The 8,747-nt window shown below is 63.3% G+C and overlaps 1 protein-coding gene across 4 annotated transcripts; it reads left to right on the top strand.

Annotated features, from left to right (window-relative positions):
• The first annotated feature begins 383 nt into the window (after positions 1-383).
• On the top strand, positions 384-8,348 carry SLC22A12 (solute carrier family 22 member 12). 4 transcript variants are annotated; one of them, XM_047775384.1, is made up of 10 exons: positions 384-1,095; positions 1,804-1,907; positions 2,434-2,588; positions 2,664-2,832; positions 4,754-4,877; positions 5,025-5,140; positions 5,798-6,012; positions 6,506-6,614; positions 6,838-7,041; positions 7,572-8,348. In XM_047775384.1, the coding sequence occupies exons 1-10, from the start codon at positions 694-696 to the stop codon at positions 7,633-7,635; spliced, it is 1,662 nt and encodes a 553-aa protein (XP_047631340.1). In that variant the 5' UTR covers positions 384-693; the 3' UTR covers positions 7,636-8,348. The 4 variants fall into 4 exon arrangements, with proteins under 4 accessions (XP_047631340.1, XP_047631339.1, XP_047631341.1 ...); XM_047775383.1 differs by having other exon boundaries at positions 2,434-2,832; XM_047775385.1 differs by lacking the exon at positions 6,838-7,041 and having other exon boundaries at positions 2,434-2,832.
• Positions 8,349-8,747: the final 399 nt, after the last annotated feature.

The following is an 8,747-nucleotide window of genomic DNA, read 5'->3' as shown; positions in this document are numbered from 1 at the left end:
CTGGAAAGCCCCATGAAGGGCTCAGGAGAGGGTGACAGCAAAGGGGGGTGTGTGGCATCGATGACAATAGACACATGCAAGTGAGGAGCCAAGGGTGGGGGTGCTGGGCCACACTGGCTGGGACCTGAGGGTTTGGGTGCCTGCCGGTGACTCAAGCCCTGAGATCAGGAGGCCCCCGGCCAGCGCGGCCCCTGGGGTGGCAGCGGTGCTAAGGGGCAGCAGCAGCAGTGTCCCAGGGCAGAGCCAGGGCCTCGAAGCCCATGCAGGGCAGGAGCTTCTGTTCCTTTGAACTTGCACCTCCCTCAGGGCCGGGTTAAACTTTGACGGAGGCTGCGATGACTAACCCCGACTCCACAGTGTCACCCGGTCACAGGAATCCAGCCTGGGTGACTTTAGTGTGCTCTCTTCCCACCTCCCCAGATCAGCTTCTCCCAGGGGCAGCTGCATCTCTGGGGAGGTGCCAGTGGCTTCAGGGTCACACCTCACAGTCTCAGGTCCCCGTCGGAGCCACCCTGAGTGACGGCGGCTGAGCGGGCGCCCGGAGATCTGAGGGCCGAGTCTGCAAAGCGGGTGCTGCTGCCATGCTCCAGGCAGCCCGGCTGGCAGAGCTGGAGCTGTCGCAGGTGAGGGGCCCCGCTGGCCTGGGTCGGCCTCTGTGAAGTGGGCACCTCCACCGGCCCCCGGGCAGTCTCCATGGCCTTTTCTGAACTCCTGGACAGAGTGGGCGGCCTGGGCAGGTTCCAGGTCCTCCAGATGGTGGTCCTGGTGGTCCCCATCACGTGGCTCACCACTCAGAGCATGGTGGAGAACTTCTCAGCCGCCGTGCCCAGCCACCGCTGCTGGGCACCCCTCCTGGACAACAGCACGGCCCAGGCCAGCGCGTCCGGAGCCCTGAACCCCCAGGCCCTCCTGGCCGTCTCCATCCCACCCGGCCTCAACCAGGAGCCCCACCCGTGTCTCCGCTTCCGCCAGCCACAGTGGCAGCTCCTGGACCCCAATGCCACGGCCACCAACTGGAGCGAGGCTGCCACGGAGCCGTGCGTGGACGGCTGGGTCTACGACCGCAGCGTATTTACCTCCACCATCGTGATGGAGGTGAGGGCCCCCCTCCTCCCCAAGTCCTGGCATCTTAGAGGCCAAAGTCACAGCTCACAGCTGGCTGGGCTCAAAATGGCCCAGTCCCAGAGGAGCCACCTCCACGGGCCTCAACGCTCGGAAGTGGCCTCCAGGTCTTCCTCGGCCCACATGCTCTCCGGGGTTGGGGGTGGGGGGTGGCAGGAAGGAGCCTGCAGGCAGACGCTGACCTCAGGCTGCAGAAGAGCGGGCGGCCCTTAAAGAGGGTCTGACACCCAGGCAGCCCTGCTCCTGCTTATCCGCTCTGATGAGCAGCTTTCTCTCTGTGGGAGCCCGGGGACTCCGGGAAGAATTCACTGGATTCCCAGAGGCAGCATCCAGCAGATGGGGAGAGAGAGGGAGAGGTGGCCGTCCCAGTGAGTGGGACGTGGGACAGAGCCTCTTTACAGAACAGGAAGGAAGTGGCCTCGGGGAAGTGGGGAGAGGTGCCAGGGGAGGGTAGCTGCTACCGAAGGGCCGGAGCAAAGGAGGCAGAGGCCCGAGAGGGCTTGACCCTGGACCTGTGAGAGATAGGGAGCTGCGGAGGGGCTTAGGCAAGGGGCGACAGCCCCAGAGGTCCCCAGGCTGGCCACCCACTCCAGCTCCCTGGGCCTTCCCATCTCACTCCACTGCCCCTCCCCCTGGGCTCTCCCAGCCTCTGGGGCTCAGCTCCCCCTCCTCTCCCACCAGTGGGACCTGGTGTGTGACTCTCAGGCCCTGAAGCCCATGGCCCAGTCTATCTACCTGGCCGGGATCCTGGTGGGAGCTGCTGTGTGCGGCCAAGCATCCGACAGGTGAAGAGCTCAGCCCGCTTTCGGCTGGCTGCCCCGCACTCCCCAACCCTGACCCTGAGCGGCCCTGACCTGGCCTCCAGCAGCCGGGTCTGGGGAGAAAACTTCGTCTGCAGTGGGAACACCTGCTCGTGGCTCTACTCCTAACCCTTGAGCTATGCCGCTGAGCAAGGCTCAGTCCCCCTCTGGGCTTCGGTTTCATGGACTCTCCTCTGGGGCTGAGAAGGCTGATTGCTCTCAGGCCAAAACCTGCTCAGCCACATGCCTAGCTTCAGCTGCTGCTTGTGTGCCCCTGCTGATGGGGAGCTCACCCCCTGCAAGTGCCTTCACTCCCACCTGGGTCACAGGGGCCCTGCCTGGGCTCTTGGCCCTCCGTGGATGGAGAATGTGGGTCTGGCCCTGGGAGCCGCTTTAGCATCCCTAAGGGCAGGGTGGGCTCTGGGGGCCCAGGCCCCCGTGGCCAGCACCGTGACACACCATGGACCTGGCCCCCCTCCCTGGCGCGTGTGTGTGTGTGCATGCATCACAGGTTTGGGCGCAGGCTGGTGCTGACCTGGAGCTACCTGCAGATGGCCGCGTCAGGCACGGCCGCCGCCTTCGCCCCCACCTTCCCCGTGTACTGCCTCTTCCGCTTCCTGGTGGCCTTCGCCGTGGCGGGCGTCATGATGAACACCATCACCCTCCGTAGGTCCTGCAACCTGGGCTGTGCAGGGGAGGCTCGTGCAGGGCCCTGGGCTGACCCCCCGGGTCTCTTTGCAGTGATGGAGTGGACGTCAGTGCAAGCCCGAGCCTTGGCGATGACTTTGAACTCCCTGGGCTTCAGCCTCGGGCAGGTCCTGATGGCCGCGGTGGCTTACGGTGTGCGCGACTGGGCGCTGCTGCAGTTGACAATCTCCGCCCCCTTCTTCCTCTGCTTCGTGTATTCCTGGTGGGTGCAGCCCATCCCCTCAGAGGGTGCACTCCCGCCTACCCTCCACCTTGGGCGCAGAGGGCTGGGATGAGCAAGGTTGGAGGGGAGCCCCAGGAACCTGCCACAGCCACAGCTCACCCACTTGACCCAGGGCCCAAGGGCTCAGGACGCTTCTCCTCCCCCTGCTCCTCTCAGGCATCTCCCTTATTCATTCTGCTCCCTCCCCTTCCTTCCCGTCACCTCTTGGCCTTTCCCTTCTCCTGTCCTCGCCTGCCTGCCATGGCATGTGTGCCTCCAGGCACAGTTTCTGAGCCCCTGCTCCATGCCGGGCGTAGCAGCACTAGGCCAGGTAGAGGGATGGGATGCAAAGACACACACACGCACGCTCACACACACACACACACCACTCCTAGAACACAGCCTCAGTTGGTTGGCCTTACGTACTGACATTATTGCTAGAGGACAGCGACCACGGCCCAATCATCAGAAGGGTCCCCTGGTCCCCCACACCGGGCTGACACATATGGCTGGTTAGGAAATGTCTGCACTGCCATGAAATAAATTAGGCATGGCCCTTGACAAGCACCTGGCTTATAGTAGGTGCATAGTAAATATTTGGTGGATGGATGGATAGATAGACAAGCAGAAAAATAAGGGAGTAAATGGATAAGTGGGTAAATGGGCGGATAGGTGGATGGATGGATGCACAGATGCATAGACGAATGGATGGATAAATGGATGGATGGATGGATAAGTGGGTGGGTGGGTGGATGGAGGGATGGATGGATGAGCCTGGCTCATTCCCATAAAGGCCCAGCACTTGGCAGTCACTTGGCCATTGGAGCCATGGCAGAGGCCCGGTGAAGGATGGCACACCTGTAGCCGCACTACCAGGAAGGCTGACTCCACCAATCTCTCCCAGCCCAACAGCTTGGAGCAGAAAAGCTCTTAAAATGGAGCCTTTAGCAACTAATTTGCAGTCACTCTCCAGAGCAGGAGGCCATCAGATCTGCCACAGTGGCTCTGAGAGGAGGCCCTCGTGCCCAATAGGTGTCCTTCTGGGATGGCAGATTGACCCCTGTACCAAGAGGGAAGAGGGTAAAAGTCAGTGACGCAGAGTCCAAGGCATCCCTCCTGGCTGCCTGATGCTGATGCTGGCCCACGGGGCCGAACCCCACTTTCCTTGGGCAGATCTGCCCACACAGGCGCCATGTGCCCCCATGCATTCACCACCCCTCCTCTTCATCGCGTCAGTAAATAACTACTGAGCACCACAGGGACGGGGCCCCGCTGCTGCAGTGGGGACAGTGATGTGCAGGACAGACAGGGCCACTGCCACGTGGAGCTGGCAGGAAATCCATACATCAGCATCTCCAACCACGCTTAGGGCTTCACTGATCAGAGGGGGATGTGGGTGCATCTGAGGACCCACAGCCCCTCAGCTTTCCGCCTCCAACCCAATTTCTCTTCCTGGGACCTGTCTGCATGGGCTGTCCCCATTCTCTCCCTCCAGGGACCCTGCCACCATCCTCTGCTCCCCCCGCTCAGCCCACAAACGGGCTTCGGGCCCTCCCGGCAGCCACCTCACCTGTGCCCGCGGCTCTCCCTCCAAACACGTCAGGCCCCCAGTGCCCTCCCCAGTCCTGCCTCTCGCCGGCCTCCAACCACTTGTGTGACGTCTCCATGACCGGGGTCTCAGCCTCAGAGGTGTAACACCTCCTTATACCTGCTCCTCCCCAGGGCCTCCCCAGCGCTGAGAGCGGCCCCCCACCCACCAGGGACTGGAGTCAGAGTTGCCCCGGCACCTCCGTCTCCCTCATGGTTCCCACGCCCCAAGTCCAGCAGGCCACAGGGTCTTGTCAACCCTACATACAGTGTGGGTGGTGAGGCCAAGGCCAAGACCCCCCCCCTCCCCACTTTCCTCCCTCCCCGACCCCAGGTGGCTGGCAGAGTCGGCTCGATGGCTTCTCATCACAGGCAGGCTGGAGTGGGGCCTGCGGGAGCTGCAGAGGGTGGCTGCCATGAACAGGAAGAGGGCAGTGGGGGACACGCTGACCATCGAGGTGAGGCGGGGCCCTCCCCCAGGGCTCAACCCTCAGCTCCCACCCCTGCCCCAGCAGAGGGCCCCTGGGACACAGACAGAGGGAAAGGGCCTTAGGGAGGGGGGCCAAGCTGATGCCCCCAGTGCCCATTGTCCCCTCCCGCTCCAGGTCTTGCTTTCGGCCATGCAGGAGGAGCTGAGTGTGGGCCAGGCTCCCGCTACCCTGAGCACCCTGCTCTGCACACCCGGACTGGGCCTCCGGACCTGTGTCTCCACCCTGTGCTGGTAGATGTCCCCTCAAGCCCCACCCGGGGCCCAGCCTCCACCCTCGGGATCAGGGCTCTGGCTGGCACCCAGCCAGGGAGCCTCTGCTAAATCTTCTGTTGGCCCCCCTGACACCTCCCCTGGATCAGTCAGGCTGCGAGGCGGGGCCCGGTGGGCGCAGGTGGAGGAGAGTCGATAGAAGAGATTAATAAAGAGGATTCACAACAAAGGAGCTGGGAGACGGAGGAGGCAGTCAGAGAATGCAATGGCAGGAAGAAGGCACAGCCACCCTAGTTTGAAAGGGACCAGAGAGCAGCAAGAGGTATCATAGAGCTCAGGAGCTGGGGCCACCCAGCACAGACTGAAGCCACCCAGGCCACAGAGACAGGGCCTGCTCAGTGGAAGTTGGCGCCATGGAGGGGACACAGCCATACCTTCCATGGCGCCCAGAGACGGGGGAGGGAGGAAGACCCCAGCTTCTCCCCAGTCCCGCCTCCAGCCTTTCACCAGGGCCTCCCATTGGCCATGAGGCGAGGCGCTGGCAAGGGAACCTGGGAAATGTAGGCTGCCGACCACCCACCACCATGCGAGCCTGCAGAAGAGGGTGGAAACAGGTCTGCAAACAAACCAGCAGCCCCATCTCCAGGCTGACTTCACCTGCCCACCCCTGCCCTCCAGGTTTGCCTTCGGGTTCACCTTCTACGGCCTGGCCCTGGACCTGCAGGCCCTGGGCAGCAACATCTTCCTGCTCCAGGCCCTCATCGGGGTTGTTGACATCCCGGCCAAGATCTGCACGCTGCTGCTCCTGAGCCGCCTGGGCCGGCGGCCCACGCAGGTGGCGTCCCTGGTGCTGGCGGGGCTCTGCATCCTGGCCAACATGCTGGTGCCCCATGGTGAGCGGGCAGGCCTGGGCGCAAGAGGCCATGGCCAAAGGCTCCCTCCCTGGGAGGGCTTACGCATGAACAGAGACCCTTGTCCCCCTCCTCTAAGGGCCCTGGACTAAGCAGGGCCCAGGGAGGAAGGAGGCTGTTGGGGCCTGGGGGAGAGATGGTGGTGGCTGGAGCAGAGTTGGAGGGAGCGGGCAACATCATGAACATTTGTGGAGAGAAAATAAGAACTCGGTGATGGATCGCAAGGAGAGGGGAGGGCAGAGAAGTGGAGGGGTCAAAGGACTCCCAGGGTCTGGCTCCAGGTGTCTGGGTGGGGAGCAGACGGGGGTCGGGGGCAGAGAATGCGGCCATGGGGTTACTTAGGACACAGCACATGTCAGGGATCTGGGGACACCCAGGTGGATGTGACTGCAGACATTTGGAAGGTCAAGGAGAGAGTCCCCATTTGACCCCAGGGACCTGCCCACGCCCCCACTAACCTCACCTCTATCCACAGAGATGGTGGCCCTGCGTTCAGCCCTGGCAGTACTGGGGATCGGCGGGGTGGGGGCCGCCTTCACCTGCATCACTGTCTACACTGGGGAGCTCTTCCCCACCGTGATCAGGTGAGCCCCAGGGAGGGGGGGGCTGAGAGGGTGTGGTGGGGGTGGCCTCTGCCCAGATCAGGTGTTTGGGCCTCCAATCTTTCTTCACGTGGTCACAGTGCTCCCCAGGTGCAGCCCAGCCCAGCCACTGTGCCTCCCAGGGCTGAGCAGGGCTGGGTCGGAGTGAGAGGTCAAGGCTATGGGCAGGCAGTGTGGCCCCTCACAGGTACATCTGTGCTGGCAGGATGACCGCGGTGGGCCTGGGCCAGATGGCAGCCCGAGGGGGAGCCATCCTGGGGCCCCTGGTCCGGCTGCTGGGCGTACACGGCGCCTCCCTGCCCCTGCTGGTATACGGGGCGGTGCCGGTGCTGATCGGCCTGGCTGCGCTGCTGCTGCCCGAGACCCAGAGCCTGCCGCTGCCCGACACCATCCATGACGTGCAGAGCCAGTGAGTGGACCCAGCCCCAGGACTGTCCCCTCCGCCCTCTAGAGAACCCCAGAACAGGGCAGGCCTGGCCCCCCGCCCCCCGATGCTGGACAGAGGAAGAAGCAGAGGCCCAGAGAGGGACAGGATTGGCCCAGGGTGGCCCAGCTCATCCTTGGGAGAGTGGGGACCAAGGGCTGGGGCTCTGGGCTGACAGTGTGGACTTCGCCCTCCACCCTTCCTTCCACTATGGGAGATCTGAATGGCCCAGCTCGCGCCGGCTGCACGTGGAGAGAGGTCAAGGGGAGGGGCGTGTTGGACCACTTTGCAGTGGGGAGAGCCGAGGGTGACCGCATGTTGGAGGTCCTGGCAGACCCCTACTCTACTGAGAAAGCCCCTAGATGCCCCACCCCTCCCCTGTGATGCGCTCAGGGACTCAGTCCTGGGCCCTCGAGGGCAGGGCAGCAGTATCTCCTGAGTCCTCAGGATGGACTCCGGTCAAGGGTCAGGGGTCGCACCAACAAGACATAACCCTCCCTGTCTTTCCTGGACAGGGCCGTAAAAAAGGCGACACGTGACACTCAAGGGCATCTCGTCCTGAAATGCACACGATTTTAAGCCTCCTGTGAAGCCTGCCAAGGGACATGGGAGGAAGCTCTTCTCCGAGGAAGGAGAGCAAAGGCCTTGACTTCCGACTTGACTTCCAGAGGGCCCGGGGCTGCCACTGCAGCCGAGCCAGCCTCCCCCTGCTAAGGAAGGAGCCACCTCCAACACAGAAGGAGCAAAGGATGCTGTGACTGGCAGGAGGCTGCCGGGCGCCCAGCTCCTTCAAGGCTGCAGAGTGGAGCAGAGCCGGACTCTGTGCCTCCCTCACTGCTCGCTGCCCCCGAGCCTGAGCCCGAGGCCTGAGGTCAAAACCTCCCAGCTTCTCACCCCACCCGGAGGGCGCCGCCCAGCTCCTCAGCGTCACAAGAAAGATGCCTCTGGCCCCTCCCACCTCTCACCACACTCCAGCCACGTGCCCACTCCCCTGCCATCTCCGCAGCCGTGTCTTCTGCCCAGAATGCCTCTGCCATGGTCCGTCACTACCTGACAAACTCCCACACAGCCTCCCAGACCCAGGGCAATGGCTTCGTTCTGGGGCCCCAGGCTCAGCCCCAGGTGCTCATGCAATTCGTAGCGGGGCCATAGCCACATCCCTGTCGCCCCACAACCCCCAGCCTATGAGTTCCCAGAGGGTTGGGGTGGTCCTGCTCTGCGTGTCCCCAGCTCCCACGCAGAGCAGAGGGGCACTGGGCAAGAGAGAGAGTAATAAAGGAACCGAGTCCAGTGATGAGCCCCCAAGGTCTGCTGTCAGCGCTTGCACGCACACACAGGAGAAGGTCAATGGGAAATGGGAAGCGGCTCCCTGCCCCCAGGAGACAGGATCACTCCGGGGCTTGGTCTTATCTGCTGCAGGCCCTGTGCCTCCAGGGGGAAGCGGAGCTCGTGTCCTTTAGCTGTCTGCCTGTGGCCGCCCCTCACTGAAGACCCCCAGGACAAAGCGAGATGATGTTTGGAAAGATGCCCAAAGGTGAGGTTGTGCCAGGCTGCCGTAGGCGATCTTTCTTGTCTGCCTGCTGCCCGGCCGAGCCCCAGATGCCTTTCTTAGCTTTGCTTAGCATTCTGGGGACCCCAAGGTGTCCAGAAGGCAGAACCCAGGGCTGCAGGAAGATGGCCATTCTCCTGCT

This window comes from Phacochoerus africanus, chromosome 4 (assembly GCF_016906955.1).
Source record: "Phacochoerus africanus isolate WHEZ1 chromosome 4, ROS_Pafr_v1, whole genome shotgun sequence".
NCBI classification, from domain to species: domain Eukaryota; kingdom Metazoa; phylum Chordata; class Mammalia; order Artiodactyla; family Suidae; genus Phacochoerus; species Phacochoerus africanus.
The sequence above is the reverse complement of the archived record's forward strand: the minus strand, read 5'-3'. Positions and strand labels throughout refer to the sequence as shown.

Coding starts and splice junctions, on each gene's coding strand:
- SLC22A12 (XM_047775383.1), top strand. CDS start 694: ATGGCCTTTTCTGAACTCCTGGACAGAGTGGGCGGCCTGGGCAGGTTC. Junction 2,833..4,753: donor CTCTGCTTCGTGTATTCCTG/GTGGGTGCAGCC, acceptor CCCCGACCCCAG/GTGGCTGGCAGAGTCGGCTC. Junction 5,141..5,797: donor TGTGTCTCCACCCTGTGCTG/GTAGATGTCCCC, acceptor CCTGCCCTCCAG/GTTTGCCTTCGGGTTCACCT.